Source organism: Macrotis lagotis, chromosome 1 (assembly GCF_037893015.1).
Source record: "Macrotis lagotis isolate mMagLag1 chromosome 1, bilby.v1.9.chrom.fasta, whole genome shotgun sequence".
NCBI classification, from domain to species: domain Eukaryota; kingdom Metazoa; phylum Chordata; class Mammalia; order Peramelemorphia; family Peramelidae; genus Macrotis; species Macrotis lagotis.
Window position 1 is genome coordinate 244,208,091 of NC_133658.1, and position 27,717 is coordinate 244,235,807.

The window sequence follows — 27,717 nt, forward strand, 5'->3', positions numbered from 1 at the left end:
GAGAATCACTGCAAAACTCTATTTTATAAGAGCCCTATTTTATCCTCTGCTGTCTTAAAGTGCTAAGAACAATAAAATGCTTTGGGTCCTTTTATAAAACCTCTGGCAAGAAACTAGGTTTTTTAAAAAAATGTTTTCTAAATCCTTTTGGGAGTTGTTAAACTAAGCTTTTGTTTTGATAGGAAAAGGAAATGAAGCAAACTCAATATAGTTGAGAGTACTGCCAAGAGTAGGGAATGATTTCCCTCATAATGAGGCAGCTCTTTATACTGAAGAGAAACTAAAGAGATATTTTAAAGTTTTTTTGGAGAAAACAAAGAGCTGTACTAAAGAAGCAAATTCATACTCTTTCTGATTATATAAAATAACATCTACCCCCCAAAACATACTGTGGTTGAGTTGTTTCAGCCATGTCTGACTCTCCATGACCCCATTTGGAGTTTCCTTGCAAAGATACTGGAGTTGTTTGTCATTTCTATCTCCAACTCATTTTACAGAAGAAGAAACTGAGGCAAATAAAGTCAAATGCTGAGGGCAGTGCAACTAGTATGTATCTCAGGCTGTATTTGAGTTCAGGGTCTCCTAACTCTAGGACTGGTACTCTATTCACTGTACCAGCTAGCTGCTCTTAAAAAATTTTTTTAAAAACTGATACATGTAAAAAAATGAAATGCTTTCTTGAAACAAGTTTAGTTAAGTCAAGACTGATAAAGTTGAATTAGTTGCCAAGGTTTTAGCCTGTGTGTTTGTATGACTTTAACTCTTCCTTGAACATATATCACTTTCTTATATTTCAGGTCTACCCAGGAGTGGTAATTTCAACTGTGTAGGGACTTCTCCCACTGGAGAAGCCTATAATCTCTTTACACCTTTACTCCTTGTAAAAACAGAAAAGCTAAAGACCACTCATTGGATGGTCTTCATCCAATACTCCCCCACAAAAGGAAATTCACCACCCAATGTCCAACCTTCTTCTGTCAATGAGTCACTTTAAAATGAACTGAGTTGATCCTTTGATAGACACAGTTCACTCCTAGGCCCTCACTCAAAGCCTCTCCAGGAACTTCAAGGTTCTCACCACTCTTCCTCCCCCCATTCACTAGCTGCCAGATACTAGAATTGCAAGTATGGTAGATACCTGTAACCTGTTACAAAGGAGCAAATTGTGCAAAACTCCAACTTGTGATATAGCATCTATGGAGAAAAAAATATTTATTTTGCCTTTACAAAGAGAAAAGCAACAAAGTACTAAGATGTTAATTAAAGTGGCACCCTGACCTTAGGAACCAATGATTGTATTGGAAAGGAGAGAGAAAAATAGAACATGTTCTTCATCCTTACATCATAAGATCTCAAGCTTTGATTTGTCAGGATCTCCATGCCAAGATCACCCCTCTCTTTTTACTCCTCTCTATTTACTATCAGGAGACACTCTGTTTTTCAAAGCTAAGTTTCAGCAAGTAAGCTATGTTCATTGGCAGGACTACAGCTCACTGTGTAGAGTTTGGTCTAATTATTGAGATTTTGCCCACACTAAAGCAGGTTTCCTAAGAGGGAATCCCAAGCATAGTTTGCCTCCTCCAACAAATAAAGTTTTTTTTTCTTATGACCACTGTTATCTCTTTGTTATCTCTTTTATTTTGTTTTATTTTATTTTTTAGAGTTAACTGTGGTTTTGATAACTTGAGTGGGCACTCGGTTTTTGAGGGCTTTTTGTTTTTAGAGTTAACAGTGGCTCTTTGGTCATTTGTTATTAAAGTTGGCAGATTCAAAGTATAGTTTAAGTATTAAACTTCCTAACCCATGAGATATTTGTTCTCATTCTCTCTCTCTCTCTCTTTTTTTGGTAATTCTTTTTTTTATTTATTTAAGGCAATGGGGTTAAATGACTTGCCCAAGGTCACACAGCTAAGTGTCTGAGACCAGATTTGAACTCAAGTACTCCTGACTCCAGGGCTGGTGTTCTATCCACTGGGCCACCTAGCTGCCCCTCATTCTCTCTTGAAATTACTTTTTCTATGTTTTCTATTTACTTATCTGTGTCCATGTTATATCCCCCAAGAAGAATGGAAGCTCCTTGAGGGTAGAAAGGGAGCTTGAACCAAAGTGGCATGTGGAGCATGGAACCCAGTTTGAGCTGAACTATAGCCTTTTTTAAAATGGAATAATCTGAATGCATATTTGGAAGTCCTAAGATGTCAAACTGGGGCCAAACCCTGGACAATAGGTTCATTAAAACTGCAACATAATACATAGGCTCTAAAAGGGAAAAATGGTGTGGATCTGGGTAAATAAAACAGATTTTGTGGTGAATTGTAAATTTAGAGCTGTAAGAGACTTTAGAAATCATCCTGTCCAATAACTTCTCACTTACAACTAGTTAGGTTAAATGACTTGTCCAAGGTCACACAGAAAATAAATGACGAAGTTGGGATTTGAACCCAGGTCTTCTGGTTCTAAATTTGGCACTCCTTCCACAGCACTGCTAGTACAATGAAAAGTATGTAGGAAGACATATACTCTGTGTAAATAGTCATTAAGAATTATATACCTAAGACAGCTAGGATAGAGCACAGGCTCTGGAATCAGGAGGATCTGGGTTCAAATATGACCTCAGACACAACCGAGCTGCGTAATCTTGGGCAAATCAGTTAACCTCCATTGCCTTGCAAAAAAAAAAAAAGAATAATGTACCTATGAAAAATATTTTCTCCATGTTTCCTTACCTACTGACAAAATCTCTTGGCACTTCTCACACTGATCCTTCATCTTCAAGCATCCTGCAGAGTTGCGACGGATTTCTTTGCATACCATGCGGTCATTAGTGCCATTTCCTAGGGACAAAGAAGGAAGAAAATTGCATTTTGTCACTGTTTGACTGCTATCCAACCACCAGAAGAGTGTTACTTTATTACATACATATATATATATATATATATATATATCCCTTTTTCCTCTGAAAACATATTTCTTCATTCTTACATCTCTTCCTTCCCTCCCCACCTCTCTAACCCTAAATATCTATGTGTAGATATAGAGACTGAAGTTTATAAGAAGAAACAAAATTAGCAACTAAAGTATCATTCTTCTAGGAAAGAAACATAAGATCATAGAGCGAAGAAACCTTACAAACCATTAAAGAACATAGAGGTTACTTTCTTCATCCATTTAATTTATTTATATCCACTGGTATTATTAGACTGTACTGCCTTGGAGGTTGGACAAAAACTCAGCTAGGAAAAGAAATCAATTCCTTTTTAAATACCTACTAAGGGCCAGGCATTATGCTGTGAGCTGGGGATGCAAAAATAAAAAAATTAAATAATCCCTGCTTTTAAGACAATTCCATTCATTGATAACCAACAAGCTGGTAACCAGTGCAAGACTCCAGTCTTCCTTCATCTTTAACCTCCTCCAAAAGGAGGTAGTCAACACAGTTAAGCTGGAGAAGGAGACAGGAAACATATCTAACTATCAAGGTCCAGGAAAAAAAAAAATCAAGAGCTCTGCTATTGGGGAAACTGGAGCAGGATTACGTGTGGGCAAAGGAAGCTGGGGATGGCCTCAACACCAGATGCAGGTAGCACCAGTCTCACCTCACCCCTTGCTATTTCCCATGTATAACACTGGGCAGGTACTTAATTATTTCAGTTTTCTCAACTTTAAAATAAGAGGATTGCCTGGAAAGTGCCTACTAGCTTTAAATCTTTGATCTTTTTTATCTCATCTATTCAGCCCTGCTGGAATTTATAACAAGAACAGTTTGAAGAATAAAGTCTGATCAAAAACTACTCCTGTTATTATTAGTCTCTCTCCAGACACCCAAATAACCCTGGCAGAAGCCATAGTCAAAACTTCCATTCCAAGTTCCACAGAGTCCTGCCTTCTTGACAATGATACTCTCCTGTCACTCACTGAAAATCCTCTCATAGGGCAGAGCTCTGTCAAACACTTTACCTTGGCCAAATTTATCTTGTTTAAAAAAAATAGTTTACTGAGGGCAGCCAGGTGGCACAATGGGTAGAGCACCAGCCCTGCAGTCAGGAGTACCTGAGTTCAAATCCAGCCTCAGACACTTAATTACGTAGCTGTGTCTTGGGCAAGCTACTTAACCCCATTGACTTGCAAAAACAAAAACAAAAAAATAAAAAATAAAAAAAAAATAGGTTACTGAATCTCTCTGACTCTAAAAATGAGCAGTAGTTTTCAGGACAAAACAGAAGCAAAAGAATATAGATCCAGAACTGGAAGGGACCTTAACAACCATGGAGTCCAATATCCTCATTTTATAAATGAAGAAACTGAAGTCCCCTAACTGTTAAGTGACCAGCCCATGGGCATATGAGTGACAGGCATATTTGAAGCCAGGTCCTCTGAATCCAAATCCAGTGCTGGAATCTATTTTAGCATAACCTTTACATGTAACTTCACCACCAAAACATGTTAGAAGTCTCAATTTTTGCTGCTGATTCTATAGATCTATGTTTTTTGAAAGAAATTATTCTGAACTTTATGAGCAATTTCCACATAACAGAAAACAAAGATGAGATTCATGTTGTAGCTATTTATGTAGATATTATTCTTCCAATATAAGCACCTTGAAGATGGGCATGGTTTTTACTTTTTCTTTGTAGCTCTAGCTTTTGTGACAATGTATGGCACATAAAAAGAGTTTAACAAATTCTTATTGATTGATCAATCCTAGCTGTTATCTAAGATAAGAATAAGATGAACTTATTTGTTCTGACAATGTAGACAAATGGATTTTAGGCATAAAACACTCTAAGTTCTTAGGGAAAACGTTAGGAGTAGGAAAAAAAGAAGAGGGAAGAGGAGAAGGAAAAGAAGGAAAGAAAGAAAAGAGGGTCAGTTAGGTAGCACAGGGGGTAGAGCACCAACCCTGGAGTCAGGAGGACCTGAGTTCAAATCCAGCCTCAGACACTTAATAATCACCTAGCTGTGTGACCTTGGGCAAGTCATTAATCCCATTGTCTTAAATAAAAAAACTTTTTTTAAAAAATAAAAAGAAAGAAAGAAAAGAGAACTAACCAAATCTAGGAAAAAAGAATTAGTGAACAGTTCCAGCTTATTGAGAACCTACCTGAAGCATGAGAGCCACTAAAACTCCAATGTCTTTCCCTTTCCATAGCCCTTTGGGCATTCTCAATCAATCTCTGGGACATTTCAAAGAGGGGCTGGAACAGGTGCTGGAAACCCATTGGATGTTGGGAGAAGAAAGGTGGAATATCTCGGACAATCCTCTGCTTTTGGAAAAACAGAGGTCTGAATGAGGGCCTTGAAGAGTCACTGTATACCCCTCCAAAGGGGCTGATGATGGGAAGGTTCTCAGGGAACAGGGGGCTGGCCTGTAATAACTCATCAATGTTGTGCTGAACCAAGCTGTAATTCTTTTCTAGGTTCATCAACCTCCGGGTTTGTTCCTGATCATCTTTCAAAAGGGTGTCCATTCGGTCCCCATTTGTCCAGATGGAGAAAGGTGAGGTCTGGTTCAAGAACTCCTCTAACTGGGAAAGGCAAGAGAAGAACACATGAATATCAAATTCCCTTGTATCATTCACTCATTATCTTGAGGAACCTAGCTAAGCTGGAGGAGTGGCTATTTCTACAGGCCAAGTGCCCATGGGGTGAGTGCTAATTGACATCATCTCAAGGAAGGATTTATATTTATGTGTTTGTTTTAATAAGTATAAAGGAATCTGAGTGGGATTCTAGTTAAAAGTATTTTTTAAAAAAACATCTCCCACCCCACCCCCGCTCTGAATGCCATAAATATTGGGTATATACTAGAGTTGTAAGGGGCTTTGATGCTAGAATGTATAAAGTTTACATACCCAAGTATTTTTGTTTATTTCAATTTACTTTAAAAAAAAAAAAAACATTATTTCCAAATGTTCCCTCATCTATAGCCATGCTTCTGGAATGACTTTTCTAGGTTGGGTGCTCCTTTCACAAAAAGGAAAACTACATTTAAATGCCAATCACCCCTCAGAATCAATCATAATGATGAAAGGTTACAACTCATCCTTTCAGAAATGGCTATTTTTATGTAAGATTTTCTCTCTTGGATTCTACATATGACTTTTACCTCAAATTTGCTGTTATTAATCCCTTTCAGTAGTGTCTGACTCTTCTTGATTCCTTTTGGGGTTTTCTCTGCAAAGATGCTAAAAGTGGTTTGCCAGCTCATTTTATAGATGAAGAAGGTGAGGCAAACAGGGTTAAGTAACTTGTCCAGGGTCACAAGCTAGCATCTGAAGTCAGAATTGAACTCAAGAAGGTAAGTATTCCTGACTCCAGACCCCACACACAGTGTACCACCTAGCTGCCATCTATACTCTAATGAAATTTTTTGTATCATACTTATCTGTGTCTTAGGTTGTTCCTACTGCATTTTCAGTTCCATGAGGGCAATGGTCATAGATTATCTAAATATTTACTGACATGCTCAGTAAGACAAAACTCAGCAAGATCTTTATATTAGCACCCAAACAATTGTTGGTTGAAAAGAGTCTAGACCATTGACCCTCATTCCCTAGTCAAAGGACAGAAGAGAATATAGCTTTTTAGGTAAGGGAAAGACTTGGGTCTAGACATATCTCAGGTGCCCCTCACCACCAAAGACTCAGAAACTTATAGCCAATTCTGAAGAGGTAGTTGCCCCTATTCTCATCATTCAGTTCAGTCTGGATTTTCTTGGGACAGGAAAAGAGGAAAAGAAGAAAAGGAGCTCCACACAGCTTTAAGACAAAAGTTTTAATATATATATACTGTGCACATTCCTGTTATTGGTGAGTTTTTGTTGTGGTCCTTTGGTTTTTTAAGATACTTTTTTTGAAGGACCCTCTATCTTAGCTTCTTTTTCAGGCTTTAGGGTCTCAAAGTCTATGGAATTCCAATTTAAATAGGGAGGAAAGATAGGAAACCACTGATCTAAAACCAGAGTAGTAATAATGAAGGAAATAATCCTTCATTCCCCTAGGCATCCACTTCGATTTAGCTTACCAAAGAAACAATGAATCTGTGATCACATAAAAGTGGACATTCCCCCCAACAGTACAGACTGAAGCCTGTGCATGACTGCCTATTCCATAAATCTGCCATAGAAAAACCACCCAACCATCTCTCCCATTCTCTTGGCCATGACAACTTCAGTGAAGCACATGGATTGTATTTTAATTAGTTCATACTCTTGCTAAAAGATGTTAACCCAGCTTCCCCCCCACTCCCCTGTCCCTAACTTATATATTTCTCTGTGCTTAGCACATAGAAGGAAATGTTCCTTTATTCTTTGTCTAGAAAGTAGCCAAGTGGATAATAGCTAGGAGTGGTAGACACAGTGACTACAAAATAATTTTGATGAGAAGGGCAAAGTTACAGAAGCAGGTTCAAAGCAATCATTTCTCAATGGTTTGACTGCTACCTTAGCAGGTCCTATTCTTTAACTCCCTTGGGGATAAAGGAGGAAGCTGTTGTTTCCTTACCTGGCGGCCCACAAGACCTGAGCCACTCCTGCAGACCTTTGTGTAGAACTTCATGCAGGTTTGCTTCAGGCAAGGCTTGCACTCTTCCCACAGGGCCAGCATGGTATCATTACACACCTCTGGCTTCTCAACCAACTGCTTCTCTAGATTCTTGGCCTCTTGAATGGCTTCCTAAAAATGAAGCAAAGTAATAACAAAAAAATCATCCATAGAGCCATTGCATGCTTGATGCTACAGGCTTATTCCTTATTCTGACATGGGAATCTGATCCCTACTCTCCTCTATCCCCAAACCTTCCTAGTGGCTTTCCTTGGGGGAGTGCCAAGGTGGCACATGCATATCCGATACCATCCAACCCTACTACCCATGTCCCAGCAACAAGGGATATTCAAACATCTAAAATTCGGGGCTTTGGAGTTGTTGGGGTTTTTTTTGCTTTGGTATCACTACATGTATCTGGAAGCAACTCTTTCAACTCCCAAGAGAAGCCAATGATCATTCTTCAGTCTCAAAAATATAGTCAGAGAACGTATGAATGATAACCCATTCCCAATAGCTGCAGCCAAGTCCATAGGATTGCCAACCTTCCCATCTAAAAGCAGCCTTGTCACAGCAACTATAAAAAGTAGTGATCTGATAGTAGTGATCTTAGCAGCTCGCCCCAAAGACATACACAGCCTAAAAGAAACTTAGCAAGGACCTGTAATTACCTGGGTTTGGTGAGTTTGCCAAAGAATTACATTATACTAATAGCTAACATTTATATAACATTTATTATGTGCCAGACACTGTTAAGCACTTTACAATTAGTTCCTCATTTGATCCTCACATCAGCCCTGGGAGGTAGATATTATGATGGTCTCCATTTCACAAAGGAGGAGACCAAGGCAAACAGAGATAAGTGATTGGCCTGGGATTACATTGGCACTAATATATCTGAGGCCAGGTTTGAACTCAAATCATCCAAGTGCACTGAAATACCTCTGAACAGAGAAAGTACAACTTATTTGGTATTTGAGCCAAGGAACTTGACTGAGCCTATATTATTAGCATGAATGTTTGCTTCCAGGATGCCTAGGATAATACAGATACCCACTAGGTTTCTCTTAGTCTGGGTATGTCTATTGAAAGAGGTTGCTGAAATGTAAGAGGATCTATTCATGTGCATTGATGAGATCTCTAGATAGCCATATAACTAAAACTACAGCAGTATCAAAATAACTATAAAGAGATCTCTTTTATAGTAGAGATCTTAGCAGTTCCCTCCAAAGACAGACTAAAAGAAACCTAGCAAGGACCTGTAATTACCCAGGTTTGGCAAGTTTGCCAAAGAATTATATTATAGTAGTAGCCTGTTTAACAGCACAGGGTGCAGTTGGAATAGGGAACACATACTTACAGAGGTGGTGTGGCCTTTGGGACATTTATTCCCCAACACACAACTCTTTTAGCCTCCAAGGGTGAAGTAGAGGGAGGGGATGTCAGTTTATTAGATAAATCTTTTTATGAGACGGTTGTGAATCCAGCTAAGATTTTGAAACTGGAAGTACAAGTTCAAACCACAACTTTCTGTCAGTGTCTCTGGATATAATACAAGAGAATAACTATCCCTTCATTTGTCCCGTTAGCAAAATGGCCATCTTAAAATGTCACATCTAATAATGTCTCATGTGATCAGTTTGCAGTTGCCCCTGCTAATATAACACCAAAAATCTATAATGGAATATTAAAAATGTTTCCATTTGATTCCTACCCAATGACCCTTATAATTGTACCACAGAGTGTCAATAAATGGAAAAGCAAAGGGACCACCATTGACTCTAACATTGCAGGCTTGTCTCTTAGTCAAGAGCCTTCACTAATCTATAAGCCTGAAGAAAGCAGAGACTATAGTTTATGAATTTATCCATTTCCTCCCACATTCTCTTCAATTCAGTGTTTTATGCAGGTTAGAAACCAACAAATATTTGCTGAAAAAATCAATGAAAGATAGTAGATGTAGAAGAAAGATCTAGACTCTAGCAATTTGGAAATGTCCCCTGGACTAGTAACAGTACCACAAAATTGGAATTCAAAAGCCTTGACAGATTCTCTTAACTAATCCCAAAAGGCTTCAAATCAGACAGACTTTCCCTCTGACTCACTGCTTACTCAACCACTACATTTTTAAAGAAAAACAATAACAACCCAAAACTCTCAAACCAAAACAAACAAAAATAAACAAAACAAAACCTCATATCAGCTACTTAAGAAACTCTCCCAGAAGAATAAGAGGTTGTCTTAACAAAGAAAATCACAACTCTGTGATCATTGACTCAGTCACCAATGAAAGCAAGATTTCTCTTCCATCTTCATGGTGAGATGGAGCTGTCCATTCTCACCTCTTTCTGGTTCTTGGCTTCTTCTAGGTCAGTGAGCAGCATTTTGCGTTCCTTTCCTGTCTTGTCCATGAGGTTTTTCATCTCTTTCACACCATTGAGAGCATTTTCAAATTCATTGCCTACATATTTACTCCCCTGGGCAGACAGCTCTGCAACAGAAGAAAAGAGTGAGGTTGAATGACAATCCACAAAAAAAGATTCAACAACAACAAATGCTTTCAGTACAGAGAAATACAAAGACAGAATTGAAACCATTCCTACCCTCAAAAAGGCCTGTATTCTACTGGGAGAAAAAAAAAGACAGAAGAAATGTTAAATATTTATGTAAGTGGCAAACAATATAAATAAATATAAAACATATGTAGAGTAAATACAAAGGCATTATAGGAGGAGAATAATGACAACCAGGTGTAGTCATTTCTTTTTTGGGGTATAAAGGGTTGGGTCGAGATCATTTTTATGATGCAGAATCACTTTATAGCTCTGTGTAAAACTACTGTTCAGTTCATTTTAGAAGTGTTGTTGTTTTTAAATATTTTTATTTTATTTAACTCCAGACCTTAAAGAAAAGCAGCTGTTCTTTAGTTCATTTTCAATCTCATCCTATTGTTATTGAATGAGGGAACCAAGTGTCTAGAAGCAAGGCAGAACCAGGAGGAGAAGACTAAAGCAAGATAGAGAAAAAGCTATGGACTTCTTTCGGTCCATTCTTTCTTCCCCTATCTGGGGGATGGTATTGTCCAGTCATTCAGTTATGTCCAACTCTTCATGACCCCATGGACTTGTCCTTGGCAAAGATAATGTAGTGATTTCCTACTTTCTTTCCAGTGTATCCCCATTTTGCAGATGAGGAACTGAGGGAAAAAGGAGGTTAAGTGACTTGTCACTTAACTAGTAAGTGTCTAAGGCCAGACTGGAACTTGGAAGTACCTGATTCTAGACTCAGTGCTCTATTCACTGTACTACAGCTAGATGCATAGCTGATGTTGTGTTGTTTTAGTTATGTCCTACGCTTCAAGACCCCTTTTGGGTTTTTCTTGGCAAAGATACTAGGATAGTTTGACATCTCCTTCTCCAACTCATTTTACATGATAAGGATTAAATGATTTGCCCAGGATCACACAGTTAGTAAGTATATGAGGCCAGGAAGATGAGTCTTCCTGATTCCAGACTTGGGGTTTTATCCACTGCACCACGTAGCTGCCTGGGTTGGGATTGCATATTGGCAAATAGTGGCTAAATAGACATGCATTTTCTCTTTCTTCCACATAATCAGAAAAGATTCTGTAACTGTTTGAGCCAAGAAGATTGGTCCAAAGTGAGGTGAAAACAATTTAAGGCTTTTCCTGAGACTTACTGTAGAAAGCATTCATAAGACTCAGATGGTAGTTATGAAAGAGACTGGTGTAGAAGGGTATAATCTCTGAGCTTTTCTTGAAAGCCCCTTCTTGGACTTGGTACCATCTTCTGGTCTACCCAGGGACAGGTTTTCAAATGCACCCAAGGTCACTGAAATTGATGGAGAAGTGACCCCTAGAGAAGGGAGATGTTCTTGTTCCCTGGAAGCCTTGAACCAGTTGAATAGTGTTTCAATTTTCAGTATAAGCATTGACATTTCAAAAATCCATAGCTACAAATCCAGACTTTCAAAAGTCAATGCAGATAAAAATGTATTGTTGTTGTTGCTATTCAGTCTATCAGACTCTTTGGGACCCCATTTGGGATTTTCTTGGCAAAGACACTAGAATGGTATGCCATTTCCTTCTCCAACTCATTTTACGGATGAGGAAATTGAGGGAAACAAGGTGAAGTGACTTGCCCAGGGTCACGAAACAAATAAGAGCATGAGGCCAGATTTGAACAAGGAAGAAGAGTCTTCCTGACCAGCCCTGACCTATTCACTATCCCACTTAGCTGTCCCATACATTGCCCCCCCCAAGAGCCTAAACATTTATCAGCACATTCTTCTATTTCCCTATAAAAAAGTGCTTGAGTTCCATGGAACTGCTGAAAAAGACTTAGACAATGAAATTATCACTAGATTGAAGATCAGGTGACTTCAGGCAGCAAGGTGAATCACTAGCTTTGTGATCTTGACCAGGTCACTTAACCTTAATTTCCTCACCTGTAAAATTGTAATAATAATATCATATACCTCTCAGAGTTGTGAGAATCAAATGAGATAAAAAGACTCATCTTCATGAGTTCAAATTTAGCTTCAGACACTTGCTACTTGGACCATATTAAATAGATACTACATAAAATATGAGTTTTTAATAAAAATTGGCAGTCAAATTACATTTTAAGGTTTGTAAAATATTTTGTGAACATAATTTCTTTTGACTTCTCAATGCCCCTGCTTAGACCACCCCCCAACCCAGTTTTATTAGAACCACCCTCAATGACCCTAGGTTTAAACCAACCCAGCACCAATGTGCAATTCTTCTAAAATCAAATTTTTTTCCTCACACTCAGCTGACATCCTCATGCTGAGCAGTGCCTCTCTATAGACAACAGTACCTTTGTTCTTAAGCACTTTTCTGAGCAAAGTCCACCATTACTCAATTTAGGTCATGTTTCTCTTTGATAAGTGGACACATTTGGAGGTACCTGTGATGGAGAGTCCCCAGCTTTGGCATCTGAGGATATGGATTTGAATCTCTCTGCTATTTAAGACTCATACAAAATATCTACTCCCCCTTGGCCATATTTGGCTTCTTAGATCCCTTCTATTTATGAACTGAGGATCATATGATTTGTCTCTTCCAGCTCTAAAGTTTTCAAATCTATGGCTTGTTGAACCCCATTGTAACTGCCATCCCCTCTAGGTTATGAGAAGCATAAGCCCCAGTCCCTACCCTAAAGAAGAGAATAATCTGGTGGAAGATATTACATTAATACACATTAAACAGTCATAGAATAATACCAAACAGTATATAATTGAGGATTCAATAGACTATTTGTTAAAGGAATTTGTTAAAGGAATTCAGATATAGGCTACTGAACATTGGTTAGGGAAGAATTCTGGTGGAGGTGAAGTTTTGAGCAGAGTTTTGAAGGTGGGGTAAGCTTTGGAGAGGCAGCTGGGTGGGGAAGTGGATGGAGTTCTGGGCCTGGAGTCAGAAAGACTCATCTTCCTAAATTCAAACCTGACTTCAGACATTTACTAGCTGTGTGACCCTGGACAAGTCACTTAACCCTGTTTGCCTCCATATATTTCCTTGTCTATAAAATGAGCTAGAGAAGGAAATGTCAAATCACTCCAGTATCTTTGTCAAGAAAACCCCAAATGGAATCATTAAAATTTGGGCACAATTGAATAGCAACAAAAGGTAAAAGTCTTTAGAGAAGTGGAAATGAGAACAAACCAAGTTGTGGATCAAGATGAGTGAATACAGGACAACCAGAATGAGCATGACATGCTTGGGACACAGTGGGAAGACTGGCTAGACAGGTCCTGAATCATGGAAGATAAGCTAAATAGGTAGGGTGGAATCAGATTATGAAAGATTTAGAAAGCCAGACAGAGGGATTTAGGCTTGATGCCTAAGAAAAGAGAAGTGAGTGAGGGAGTCTGGGAGACATAAGAAGGCACTAATTCTTTTACACCACAAATGTTTAAGTAGATACCACATGCAATACCCAGTGCCAGTTGATGGGTAGAATCCAAAAGATGCAGGAGACACCTTTTTTATTGGTTTCTTGTACCAACAGTGCTCCATGTCTGGAATATACTCCCTTAATCTCTTTCACTTAGAACATCTCAACTTTTGTCAAGATGCTCCATGAAACCTTTCCTGAACCTTCTCCTCAGCTGCTAGTGACCATTCCAATGAAATTAACCTGTAATTATTTTAGATATATTTTTATGTATGTGTTTGTATGTATGTGCATGTATATACAAATGTGGATGTAAATATGATTATGTTCATGGATTTCCCAGGAGTAATATCATGAAAGAAGATGCTTTATCATCAGCTTTGCTGTTGAAACTTAAGGGCCATGAGTCCTTTCTTTCTGACTTAAAGATGAAATCTTCTCTAGGTGTTTTCTAATCCATCAGAATGTGGACCCTTCAAAGTGGGGTCTTTCTAACTTTTCTATTTATATGGCCAACATTTTGATCTCAATAAAAGTTTTTTTTTTGTTCACTCCTTTATTCATCCATTCATGTTTCCCTACAAAAGAGAAGGTAATCCCTGAATGGCAGGGACTAATTCCTTGGCACCATACCTTGAACATGTAGAGCAGTATGTTTGATGTTTGCTTTTGTGGTGTGATTATTTATATATAAGTCAGATCCTTCCCTTTGAGAGCAGGAACCTGGTCTTATCTAACCTTTTCAACTTTCTAAGAGTCAAAAATCTAATGGATATTAATGGGCTCAATCTAATGGGAGAATATCTGAAAAGCAGCTAGGCTGGTACATAGTAAGAGCTTCTCTCTATCCCATCCTCTTGTTAGGAATCTTTTGGTATCCCTAGTTTCCTCTACACTACAAATCACACACCACCATCTGCCTAATGTCTTCCTCCCTAAGGTTCACTTGTAGATGATCTGCATTGTAAATACTAATATCTGTGCATGTTGCCTCTTCTATTAGGAACTAAGCTCTCTTGGGGGAAGCTAGGAGACATGGTGAATACCTGCCTTGGAGTTAGAAGGAGCTGAGTTCAAATCCAACCTCAGATACTCGATACTTACCAACTGTGTGACTTTGGTCAAGTCACTGAACCCCATTGCCTTGCAACCCCCCCAAAAAAGAATGTAAGCTCTCTGAAGGTAGACATTGTTTGATTTTTGTGTCCCCCCACAGCAGCCAGTCCAAGGCTATGCACATAATAGGCATGAAATAATTGTTTGTTGATACATTGAGTCATATTGAAAATTTCATCCTTAAAATACTTTTAAACCCATAGAGAAAGATGATAGTATTACCAACTTACCCTGGAGGTCATTGGGGGAAATCAGTGCCTCTCCTTTCTTCCAGTTTAGTACAAGTCCAAGGAACAAAAACAGCAACAAAGACTTCATTTTCCTTTGGTTTCTGATTCCAGAATCTTAAGGATGCAAGGAATCTACATGAAGAAATAGGAAGAGATGGATCATCATAGCCAGGCATTCCAACTCGGCCTTCCAGCATACTGGGAAAATGGTATATAGGGACAAAAGTCAAGCAGTTCAGTGTCAGAATTAATCATTCCTTAACCCTGAGTTGGAGTTAACCTGGTAATAAAATAAGGCAGAGGTCTTGATGATTCCCAAGGAAGCCAAACAGAGGATGAAGCCTGACAATATAAGTGGCCTAAGAAAAAGATAAAGTATTATTTTTGGATTTGCTAAGGTAGTGGTGGGACCACATCTCTCTGAGACCTTTCTGGAGATTAGAATGTAAATCTGCAACTAAGAAAGAAACTTTTCTTAAACAGAATAAAACAAACAAAACCCCATTTACTTCATTTTGCACATGATATGAACAGATCATCTAGAAAATATTCCTCTTACTAGGAACTCTTTGTTTTTAATCATAATGGTAAGGATATAGCTCTTTTGAAGTTTGTCAAGAGCCTTACATATTTTATCTCATTTGAGCTTCACAATAGCCATCCCTTATTTCACAGATAAGGTGTAAAGAGATGAAGTGACTTGTCCAGGCTCACACAGATAGTGTTTAAGAAAAGATTGCAATTTGGTTCTTCCTCATCATCATCCATAGTACCACCTAGCTGCCTCACTTGATATGAATAGAATTTAATATAGCTATATCTACTTAAAATTTTTTTTTGAGTTTTCATGACTCCCAAGACCTTTTTGAATATAATTCTTATGACCACCTGTTCAAAATAGCAAAATAAAGGCTAAATTGGAATGCTAGTTGTGATATAACAGAAAGAGTCCCTGACTAGAAGTTTGGAGATCTGAGATGGACTTTAAGGTCTGCTACTAATGTACTATGTGACCTTAGGCAAGTCACTTAGCTTCTCCTGTCTCTTCAACTGGTTCCTCCCAACCCTAACATTCGGTGTCTGCTACCCTGCCCAAGACTAAGAGAGGAAATCCTGCAGGGAAAACAATTTTCCCTTTGGTCTCTTAGGCCACAACCCCCACCATCACCACCAATGCCAGCCAGGGTTTTGAAAGACCGCCAATCTGTTTTTGTTTTGTTTTTTTCTTTTAAATGTAACTCCTCCCTTCATTAGTCTCCTAGCTAGAACTTCTCCTAACCTGCCAGCCAAGCTCCTGACCAGTATGACCATATAGCCTTGGGGTCAGAAAACCTGGCCCAGGGCCTCCCTCTTATGCAATGAATACTTTCCCAGAAGCTAAGGGAGGTGTTGCGCAAGACCTGAAACCTCCTCCTTCCAACCCAAGGCCATCCATTTCCCATAACCCTTCAAGGAGGAGGTGGGGGGTCCCCGTTTCCTAGAATTGTCCATTGTCTATCCATCAAAAAAGAGCAGGAAGATTATAAGGGCTGAAGGAACAAATAGGGAAATGGAAGGTGGGAGGAGAGAAAGTAGGCAGAGAAAGGGCAAATATCACCTCAAAGACCTGTTTTCAGTCTGGCAGTCCACCCCCAACTCTTCCTGAAACATTAAAATGAAAGGGCACTGGAGAGAAATTGCATAATAAGTTTTCTGAGTTGTCTTTCCAGAACTGGATGGACAAGGATGGGCCAGTGCTCTAGGCTGAAGGACCACTGAACAGTGGTGCCCATCTACAGAGCCTGCGACCAGGAACAGCCTGGGATATTTTTTTTTTAGTTTCAGATACTTCCTCCTGCACACACTGTCCAAAATTTTGTGCCAGCTTGCTCAATGAAACCTGAAAGTTCCTTCTTCAGGGAAACTTTATGGGATCAGAGAGTTAGAGCTAGAGTAGGATATAGAGATCATCTGGTCCGACTTCCTCAATCAGTTAGTGGTTCAGGGGGTAGAACTGTAGCCTGGAGTTAGGAAGATCTGAGCATAAACACAGACTTAAATGTTTACTTGCTGTGTGACTCTGGGCAGATCACTTAATTTTTGTCTGCTTCAGTTTCCTCAACTGTAAAATAGGGATAATATTAAATAGCACCAACCTCCTAGTTGTGAGTATCCAATGAGATAATATTTGTAAGATACTTAGAATAGGATTTGAAATAGAGTAGGCACTTAAAGGCTCATTCCATTCTATTTTGCAGGGGAAAGAATTGGGGACCTAGAGAGACTTGAGCAAAGTCACAAATGCAACAAGAAATAGATAAAATTCAAATTCAGGCCCTCTTAATCAAAATCCAACATTTTTTCTATTCTATCTTTACTCCCTAAGAAGGCAAAGGTTTAAGACACAGATATTGTGATAGTATAGTGGAAAGACCTGGGTTTTAATAGTAACAGTGATTATAAACATTTATTTAGTGATTTATGGGGCAGCTAGGTGACACAATGGAAAGAACATCAGTTCTGGAGTAAGGAAGTCTCATTTTTGTGAGTTCAAATCTGGCCTAAGACACTTACTAGCTGTATGACCCTGTTTGCCTGAACCCTGAACCCTGTTTGCCTCAGTTTCCTTATCTGTAAAAATGAGCTGGAGAAGGAAATGGCAAACTATTGCAGTATCTTTGCCAAGAAAAACACAAATGGGAGCATAAAAAGTTGGAATGAATGAAATAACTCAACAACAAAAGTAGTTTATAATTATGTAGAACATTGTAAGGCACTTGAAAAGTACTTTATAAATATTATTTCTGTTAATAAGTGACTGAGACCATATTTTAACTCCTGACTCCAGATCAAAGGTTCCATCCCCTCAACTCCTTGGCTGTCTAAAGCTCTGACCCTTACTACCTGTGTGACCAAGGACAAATCAACAAATCTCTCTGGGTCTGAGGTTCCTGTGATTCTAAGAAATTATGGTCTTAGAGCCTAACTTCCTTCAGGATTCAGATTAAGTCCTGAGGGTCTTGAAAGAAAAAATCCTGGGTGCTCAAGAAAAAGGTCCATCTACTTTTAATTTTTGCATAAGTTTTGGCATTAGGAATGGGGGTAAGTTGGTGTTTAGCTATGTGAGTTGATGAACTGAAGTATGCATGAATGAGCATTCCTCAGACCTTGGTCAAAAATAGCCTGGGTCCTATTTGGGCTAACCTATCAGTTACTTCCTTCCTTTCCAAAGCTCTGAGTAAATGTAGCTTTATTTGCCTGACCTTGCTCTATATTGATTCAATTTCCCCATCATCTTCTACTGCTGCAGAGTAGGAAGGGGGTGCAATGCTCCCCAGATGCTCCTATTGGGTGATCTTCACTCCTCCCCTCCCTGCACATCGATCCTTGGCTGTATCCCTGAGACCAGATGACTTGAAGTGACCTTGCAGAATTCTGTTCTCCTTCAGGGCTGGTGTCACAAACTCAGATAGGCCTGATGTCTAAGAGCTGGGTGTGAATGGGGTTGGGGGGTGGGGGACACAGCACAAAGGAGAAAGGAAGAGAGAGAAGAAAGAGAATACCAAAGGGGCTGGCCCAGCCAGTGGTTTTATTTAACCTCCTCCATAAAAGAATAATCTACCCCTTATAATCAAAGCACTTGTGTAGTCCAAAGAAGAGATATAATTCAACGCTCCTAAAAGTATCCAACCCTTATTCTGCAACATCAAGGGGCTTTAGCAAGATACAATAGAGAGGTTCAGAAAGAAAAGCTACGGTAAATGATCAGAGGTAGAAGATGGTATAATATATAAGGAAGAGCAAAGAGCATAATGCGACTGCACTGCAGTCTCTGCGTGTGTGTGTGTGTGTGTGTGTGTGTGTGTGTGTGTCTGTAATCTGAGGGGGAAGGGACAAGATTATGAAAGATCCTAAATCCCAAAATAAGTAGTTTATATTTTATCCTGGAAATAATAGGGAGAATGGAAAGGTGGGGGTTGGGGAAAGGGACGAGGTAGACAATTTCAGTTTCCCTATTGATCCAAACTAAGCATTTGGATCAACTCCTTCCTTTCCCTATCCCACCAATTACCATTCAACTCAGTTCAATTTATCAAGCATTCAATCAATAAACATTTATTTAGCTCCTGTCTACAATACTCACTTGCAGTCTCCTTAGGTTTGTTTGGTTTTTTTGGTTTTTTTTAACAACCTTATTAGATAAATTGCCCCACCCCCTCTTAGAGTCTCACACATTTATAGAATCTTAAAAATCATCTTAATCTAGCCCCTCATTACTAAATCTCTCAGATGCTGAATTTAAAGCAAAGAAGATGCAGGAAGTTGGTCTAATCCATATTCTGCTTTTCAAGAGTACTTATTATTGGATGACTAACCATAAAGATTTAGGGGATACCAGAGGACAGGAAGGATAATTTCAAAAACTTTTAAAAGTGCTGAATGAGATTAATGGACTCTTGTAAATCCACATTAAATAATGAAATGCTGAAACTCTATGAATATGGTTGAAGATGCTAAGGAAAGATCGTAAAATGATCCTTACTTTGCCTGGAAATCTCCACAAGGCAGCAAATAATCCCCTAAAATCCCTGAGTCAGTCCCAGAAGCTTTAAGGATTTGATATTCTGAGCCAGGGAATTCCAGAAGATTGAGAGTACCTCCAATACTGACAATCAGTCACCAAGCCTACTTTGTATCAGTCAGCACATTGCAGTACTTGCAGCTGTGGGTAAGAGACAACTCAGAGGACCTGAGTTCTAGTTCCTCCCTTCTGCTTTCTAGCTATGCTGACCTAAGGCAAATCATTCAACCTTTCTCTAGGTTCAGTTTCCTTTACCTGTAAAAGGAAAGATATTATCTGACCTCTACCCTTTCAGGTAATTTGAAGATGCAGTAAGGTAACTGAAAGAAAAGACTTGAAACCAGGTTACAAATATAAACTATTAATCTTAATATTTCCAGGATCAAGTAATAAACAACCTTTATGCTGAAAAAAGAGAGGGGAAAAAAGTCTAAGGAAACTGCTGAGGAACTCAAGCTTCAAGATGGCCCTAGGTGGCAGAGCAAGTCAGGAATCAAGAAGACCTAGTTATGAGACCTTGGCCAAATCATGAAACTGCCACCTGCCTCAGTTTCTTTATCTGTAAAATGGGGATAATAGGTTGCCATGAGTATAAAATGGGATAGTTGTAAAGCCCTCAACATAGTGTCTGGCACATAAATATTTATGAAATCAAATCCCAATATGATAGGGGCTCAGAAATAACCTGTGCTAAAAAGTAGGGTGAGGGAATCTAGACAGAGGTTGCTAGATACCTGATGGCGATTAAAAAAAAAAAAGCCCTCCATCATCTATTTATATGCTCTACTTTTTCTAATTCTTCCAGGTTAATTCCTTTATGAATCTATCAGTATCAGGGCAGCTAGAAGATGCAGAGCACCAGCTCTATCTTACCTCAGACATTTGATCTTTACTTTCTAGCTGTGTGACCCTGGGCAAGTCATTTAACTCTGATTGCCTTGTCAAAAAAAAAGAATCTGTAATTTTCAGTGCTGTCATCTCTACCTACCCCTCCTCACCCTCCCACTGGCATTTTAAGCTTTGAGCTTAAAATAACTCAAGGGGTACCTCAAAGGATGGGTAACGACCTGCTGCAATTGGGTGGAACCCCCAGATGTTCAATTCCTTAAGCCTTTTTAGTTTTATTCAGCAAACATTTATTCTGTCTATAAAACTCATCTGTGGTTAAAAAAAAAGATTAAAATAGTCATTATCCCTGCCCTTGGTGAGGCAACCAGCAGTAACCTCAGGGAGCTTTGTAATTCTGGGTAAGTGACTTATCTTTTGTCTGCCTCAGGTGCCTCAACTGTAAAATGAAGATCATAATAGCACCTACTTCCTAGGGTTGTTGAAAAGACAGAATAAGAGATTATTTGTAAAGTGTTTAGCACAGTGTTTAGTACATAGCAGACAATATATACTTCTTCCTTCCTTCCTTTCTTTCTCCCTTCTTTCCTTCCTTCCTCCCTTCCTCTCTTCCTTCTTTCTTTTCCCCCTCCTTTCTTTTCTGTTTCCCTTCCTTCATCCCTACTTTTCTTTTCTTCCTTCCTTTTCCCTGCCTTCTTTCCTCTCCTCTTCCTTCCTCCTTTCTTTTCCTTCATTCCTTTCTTCCTTCTTTCTTGCCTCCCTCTTTTCCTTCCTTACTCCCTCCCTACTTACCTCCCTCCCTTCCTTCTTCCATTCTTCCCTCTCTTTCTTCCTTCTTTCCTTTTTCTCTTCCTTCCTTTGTTCTTTCCTTTCTCCCTTCGTCTTTTTTATATGTTTTCATTCTTTTATTCCTTCTTTCCTTCCATCCTTCCTTCCTCTCTCCCTTGTTTAAAAATCTTTGAAACTAATTTAAGTTTTCAGGATTTGGAAAGAATTCTTTACAAGGAAGGTCTTCATTTTTTTTTCTGTTCTCTCTACTGTAGAGACCATCAGCTCTAATTGTCATTATCCTTAGAGAAGCATCCCAAAATCTTACAGAATAGTATCATAGAAAAGGCAAAGCTGAATAACAACTGACCTGTGCTCTGGTCTCAGACCATCACTAACAAACTATTTGACTTTGGGAAGATATTTTGCTTCCCTGAGTCTTCATTTCCTTCTCTGTCAAATGAGGATATTGAATGATCTCTAAGGTACTTCCTGTTCCAATAGTCTGTCTGCTCCTGTAACTGAAGAAGGGAAAGCTGAGGTAATTCTGACTCATCAGGAAGAAGACAGCTGAATGTGGAAAAAAATGGAAAGGAATAAGCATTTATGCATCTCCTAGTATATGGCAGGCACTCTGGCTAAGCACTTTACAAATATTATCTTATTCATCCCTCACAACAACCCTGCAAGTCAGGTATAGTGTTATCCCTATTTTACAGTAGAGAAGACTGAGGCACACAGAACTTATACAACTTGGCCAGGTTGATACAACTTGTATCTGAGACTGGTTTTGAACCCAGGTCTTTCTAACTCCAAGTCTAGTGAACTACCTAGCTGCCTAAGGGAGATAGGGTCAAGGATTAAGAAATAGACATGGAGTTGGGAAGACAGGCTCCCTTGTGTGACCCAGGACAAGATTTTTTGGTCCTCAGTTTCCTCATCTGTAAAATAGGAAAAATAATAACTCCTACTTCCCAGGGTTGTTGTGAGGATCAAACAAGATTTTAGACATAAACATATATGCATATAATATCTACACACATATATACATTACATGTTACATATGGATGAAAATATATACATGCACATGTGTAACATATATAGTGATTTGCAATTTTTAAGCAAATGTTAGCTAATTTCATTTTTTAAATCTTACAATCTTTTAATCTTACATTATCACAGAGCACAAAGTACTTCATAGGAAATGATAGGAAGCATGAGCAGATTTTCTTAGCTATGCTGATGGGCTCTGAGTAGCCTCTACCAGTGGTGACTAAGAGGGAATTGATGGGCTTGTGATCACTTAGAGCATTAGAGCCTTGTCTGGAAGGATCATTCCTACACAATAATATCCCCCTGCCTCTAGGGGCCATCATCTTTCCTTGGTCAATTGACACATAATCATAAGCCTCGGGATTTCCTTAGATGTCTTACTGTCTGTATAAAGTCACTTCTTATAACTGGGCCTCATTTTGTTCATCCATAAAATGAGAGAGGTAGACTTAATGTCTACTGAGTCCCTTCCAGTTCTAGTACTTAAGCTGTTAAAGTTAGAAATTCCTAACTTTTATTAGTGATTTGGAGATATTGACACACTAAAAAGACTCAGTCTTCACTTTGAGTTTCAGTTAGAATGCACCCTAAAGATTACCTAGTATGTCCCCTTCTCCCACTTTTTGTAGATGAGAATGGAACTCAAAAAAAGTGAATGCTTTGTTCAAGGTCACATAGTTAATTAGTGGTAAAAAAAAAACAACCCTAGGAAGTAGGTGCTATTATGATCTTCATTTTACAGTTGAGGTACCTGAGGCAGACAGAAGATAAGTCACTTACCCAGAATCACAAAGCTCCCTGAGGTTATTACTGGTTGCCTCACTGAGGGCAGGGATAGTGACTATTTTAAATTAAATTCAAGAATCTAGACACCAAAACTTTCCTTGTCATCACAAAACTGCTTTACTACTTGTTCTAAGCTACTTGTCTGAAAAGTTGGGGTGGGGGGAAGGGGGAAAGACTCAGAACCAATGGAGAATGTTTGGCTTTGGTAAATTAACTAAAAGGACTTGTCTTTCTTCTCTGGTAGCAATCTTCCTTTTCCTGGTTCAACAGGGAGCTTGTAAGAATATGAAGCAGGGACCCTGGGTTTTACCTTTACATTGTATTTTCCTGTTTGCCTTCCCTGTAGGTCAAAGACCTGCCCTTAGCAGAAAGGCAGAAAATCCGGATGTTGCCAGCACCCATTTCTATCAAGTCATCTGAGAGTTTCAACTACACCCTGAAGATAAAGGATGAGATTTCTCTGAAATTTACTGAAACTTGTTGGGAAATGAGAAGTGAGAGGAAAGGGAGCAAGAAGGATGAAAATCTTAACTTTTTTTTTTTTAAGTAGTAAAGGGTTAATGACATCAGAGGATTATCAGTTTGGAACTAGTGAAAATTTCTCATTTTTCATATTAGGAAATTGAGGCTCAAAAAGGTTAAATGATTCACCTAAAGTGAAAGGGTATGACATAGCATAACTAGGATTCAAACCTGGATCCTCTGGCTCCTAGGTTCAGGGTTCTTCACATTGGTTTACAAGAGATCAACAAAAAAAGGGAAACTGGAATGGATTGGCCTAGAGTTCTTTATATAAATTATCATTTCATCTCTCTTCAAAACAGTTACTTCTCATTCATTCTTCAGCACATAGGGAAAAGAGGGAATGAAAGAAGAGAAGGTAAAAGTGAAATATCATTGTCATCTCTTCTTTAGATGGATAGACTATGCCAAAGTATAATAACAATATGAAAGAATAATATATGGATAATAATTTGTCCCAGAACCATTCTTTCTAGACCATTGAAAAAGATAAGAATGAGAAAATAATAATAACAACAATAATAATGGTGGTTAATCTTTATGTAGCACTTTAAGGTGCATAAAAATACCTTAAATATAATATCTTTTGATCCTCCCAACCTCCCTATGAGATATGCTATTATTATAATATCTATTATCTATTTTATAGGTGAAAAATCTAAGGCTGAGAGGGATTTTGAACCAAAAAAACCCCAACCCCAATAGAAATAATAATAGTTGCTGACTTTTCTATCACATTTTAAAGACTACAAAGCCCCCAACTTCCACTATTAGCTCAGCTGAGCCTTCCAAACCATCCTGTCAGGTAGGTATTGCCTCATAGGTTTCATTTCTGGTAAAACAAACAAACAAACAAAAAAAAAACCTCACAACCCTAATAAAATCCCTGAATGTCAAAGCATAAAAAAAATAGTTTTGAAAATATCATGTCTAATTACTTTGCCTCATTTTTTAAGCAATGGGGAAACTGAGGGAAAAGATTTTGTCCAGGGTCTCCTGGCGATGATTAGAGGCAGTTAGTATTAGAATTTCCCAGCTCCTAGATCAAGGCTCTTTCCTGACTCTCAGAACACAATCTACCTGAACCGCTAGACCCACCCCCCCTTTAAGCACAGTCACAGACATCCCTTCTCTCCTGGATCTCCCCAGCTCTGGTAAGGATAAAAGTAGAGGACGGCTGAGACAGGTGCATGGTCTCCAGGGAGTCTTCCCTGTCTGTTTCTGGGCAAAATCTCCTTTGCTGTTGAGAGGGATTTTCCAAAGCATCTCACCGGGTCGGGAGGAAGCCGGGAGGTCCAGCGCTGCTCCGCTCCTTCTTCCCTGCGCCCTTGGGGATGTCTGATGGCTGGCGCTGTGGGCAGGATTTATAACCCTGGGTGCGCGCAGCCCTGCCTCTCTCACTCCCGTCTGCAAACCTTAATGAGTCATACCCCAAGAATGCCCTGGAAACGTTCGGGGAGCTTTCTGGAAGCTGGCAGCTGGAGGTTAGGCAGCCTGCGGCGGCAGAAGGAATGGCAGCAGGGGGCACCTGCGCTCTGCGGTTGGAAGAGGAGGCCAGGCACTGCAGCACAGCAGGGACCGGGCCCCCGGACTGCAGCAAGGCCCTGGCGGGCAGGGGAGAGGAGCCTGGGGCATCACCCCTCTGAGCAAGGGCAGAGACAAGAGCGGGAGCAGCCGGGATTCCTGCGGAAGGGACCCCCGCCCCCAGAAGGCTGGCATCTCCCTTAAAGCAGTACAGAGATTCTTAGGTACCCCCTTCCCCCACCCCCAAAGTTTTCCAAAGGCCTGCCAGGAGGAGGGGGTTGTTTTTTCATTCCAGAGACAATGGGGGAAGCTACTGAAGATTTCTGAGTCACGGAGTGACGCGGTCAGACCTATGCTTCAGGAATATTAATTTGGTAGCAGTTTAGAGGAAGGTCTGGAAAGAATAGGGAAGCCAGTTAGACTCAGGGTGAAGGGAGAAGAGTGGTAGGTTTATGGAGAGAAGGGGATACCTCTCCTCCCTCACCCCAACACCTGGGCTCACTGTATTACAGGTGTAGAAAAATCTGAAATCCTCAAATTATATATCACCATCCACAGCCCCAATTCTCAGTTCCCCGGGTTAAATCATTCTGTAAAAATGATTCTTCACCAAGAGAATATTGAACACAGTAACAGCAATATTGTTCTAAACAATATTGTTTAAACAAGTCATTTTGAGTATTCTACATACTCAAATTAACTGCAAAGGACCTAAGATGGAAGATGCTATCTTCATCCAGAAAAGAAATGATCAATAGAATAGAATAGTATGGTTTTACATATACACACACTCATATTTACACACACACACACACACACACACACACACACACACACACACACACATTTGTCTCTATCTCTGCAGTGGTATGAGGAGAGAGCGAGGGGAAAAAATGTGACCAGCAGATAACAAAAGGAAACTTGGAAGCACAGAAAAGCAGGGCAGCTTTGAAAACAATGTGTAGGGAGTAGGTTTGAATAGAGAGCCAATCCAGGAGTCAGGAGACTCTAAATTCAATTCTGTCTTCAGACATACTAGCTGTGTGACTCTCTGGACAAGTTAGTTGACACAGATTGCCTTTAAAATTTAAAAGAAAAAATAACGGTGTAGTATTTATTACATAGTTGTTTTATGTAAATAGTGGGGAATGAAAATTCATGGGTTTATTTTGAATCCTCTTTATGTCATGCTGTATGCATGGAAATGTTCTCTTTTTTGTATTTAAATTCAAAATAAATTTTAAAAAATCTTTAAATGATTCTTCACATTGAACCTATTACCTATAATATCATTTTAATGAGAAAAGGTCAGAATGTGGGGAGAGGTCAGAGTGAGAGGGACAAGTTATGGGTCTATAGTGAGAGCAATGGGTTTGAAGTCAGAGGCATTTAAGTATGATTTCCAGTCCTATAGGTGATCAGGGGTAAGGATTAGGCCTGTTTCCTCAACTGTAAAAGGGAGAAAATAGCACCTACCTTATGGAGTTATGAGGATTAAATGAAATTAATGTACATATAATATTTTATAAATTATGAAATCAATGTCAATTTTTATCATTCAGTGCAAACTTGGTAAGAAGCTAGTAATTATGCTTCTTTGCCCAGAAATACCAGGAAACCTATCCAAATCCAGGAGCTATATTGAGATCTTTCCATGAGAAAACATATAGTCTAGAAGGTAATTGGCTCATAAATATGGTCCTGTTCCAGAGAGAACATGTCTAGGAGAAATGAAAGACAAATCTGCTATACAATTATCAATGAGCCATTTGGTCAGGGTCATAGATCTAGTTAGAAAAGAGGCCATGTAGTCCAATGCTTTATTTTACAGATGAGGAAACTGAGGCCCAGAGAAAAGTAATTTGCCCAAGGTCACATAAGGATCAGAACCATTAGGATGATCGAATATGTTTCTTCTCAATGGAAAGGGCACCATGATGAAATTTTTAAAGGATATGCTTGCCTTGGGTCTTTGATGTACTGGTAATGGGTAAGTCATTCCATGAGGCTTCTTATCCAAGATAATATAACTAGTAAGTATCAAGATTGGGATTCAAACCCAGGTCTTCTTGCTTCTAAGACCTATACACCATTTGTCATACTACATCATATTTCATCTCAGGATCTTTAACTTCAGGGAGCCCTTATTTCCTTATTTGTACTTAGAAAATAATCCCAGCTGTTCTGTTCTACCTTATGGGGTTGTGGGTCTAAAACAAGATAATAAACATAAAAATAGTTTAAGAAACATAAGTTCATCTTACAGATATTTTTGTAAACTTCTTAATAATTTTAATATTATTAAAAATTGAATAGGGTATACTTGTATTTCAAACCACCTTGAGAAGACTTCAGAGAGAAACTAAATGGGTCTTCATTGGAAATGTGTTAGAGGTTTCTGTTCAGATGGGGGTTAGATTAGATGGTAATGAAAGAATTACTGGAAATCCTGAATATCTTCCCATAAGAAATCTGACTCAACCCCACTGACTAGGGCCTCTCTTTCATAGACTGACCAACCTGGAACGAAACATAAAGCCTCCAGTTGTTAATGATTACTCTTTAACAATTATTGTTCTTGTTCTTTTGGCAAGGGATGATGAGGGTAGGAGGAGAATCTCTCAGTGAAAACTGATAACAGACTACTTATTCTATCATTGTTGGTTGTTTGGAAATGATCTCACCAACAATTATGCTGTTTAATTATTATCTCTCTGTACAAAACATTCACTTCCTTATAGTCAGTTCTAATCTCTTTCCTTGACTCCATTCCCTCATGTTCAAATGTCTACTTGATATCTCTAGTGGGCATCCCATTGGCATCTCAA

The 27,717-nt window shown here is 39.0% G+C and overlaps 1 protein-coding gene across 1 annotated transcript in view; it reads right to left on the reverse strand.

Annotated features, from left to right (window-relative positions):
* CLU (clusterin) overlaps positions 1–24,745 on the reverse strand; it is a 34,240-nt gene extending 9,495 nt beyond the window's left edge. The window contains exons 1-6 of the mRNA XM_074209997.1: positions 24,637–24,745; positions 14,830–14,961; positions 9,884–10,032; positions 7,503–7,673; positions 5,102–5,525; positions 2,727–2,834 (exon numbers count right to left, since the gene is read on the reverse strand). Of these exons, the coding sequence (XP_074066098.1) occupies positions 2,727–2,834; positions 5,102–5,525; positions 7,503–7,673; positions 9,884–10,032; positions 14,830–14,917 (940 nt within the window). The 5' untranslated portion in view covers positions 14,918–14,961; positions 24,637–24,745. The remainder of the gene's footprint in view (positions 1–2,726; positions 2,835–5,101; positions 5,526–7,502; positions 7,674–9,883; positions 10,033–14,829; positions 14,962–24,636) is intronic.
* Positions 24,746–27,717: the final 2,972 nt, after the last annotated feature.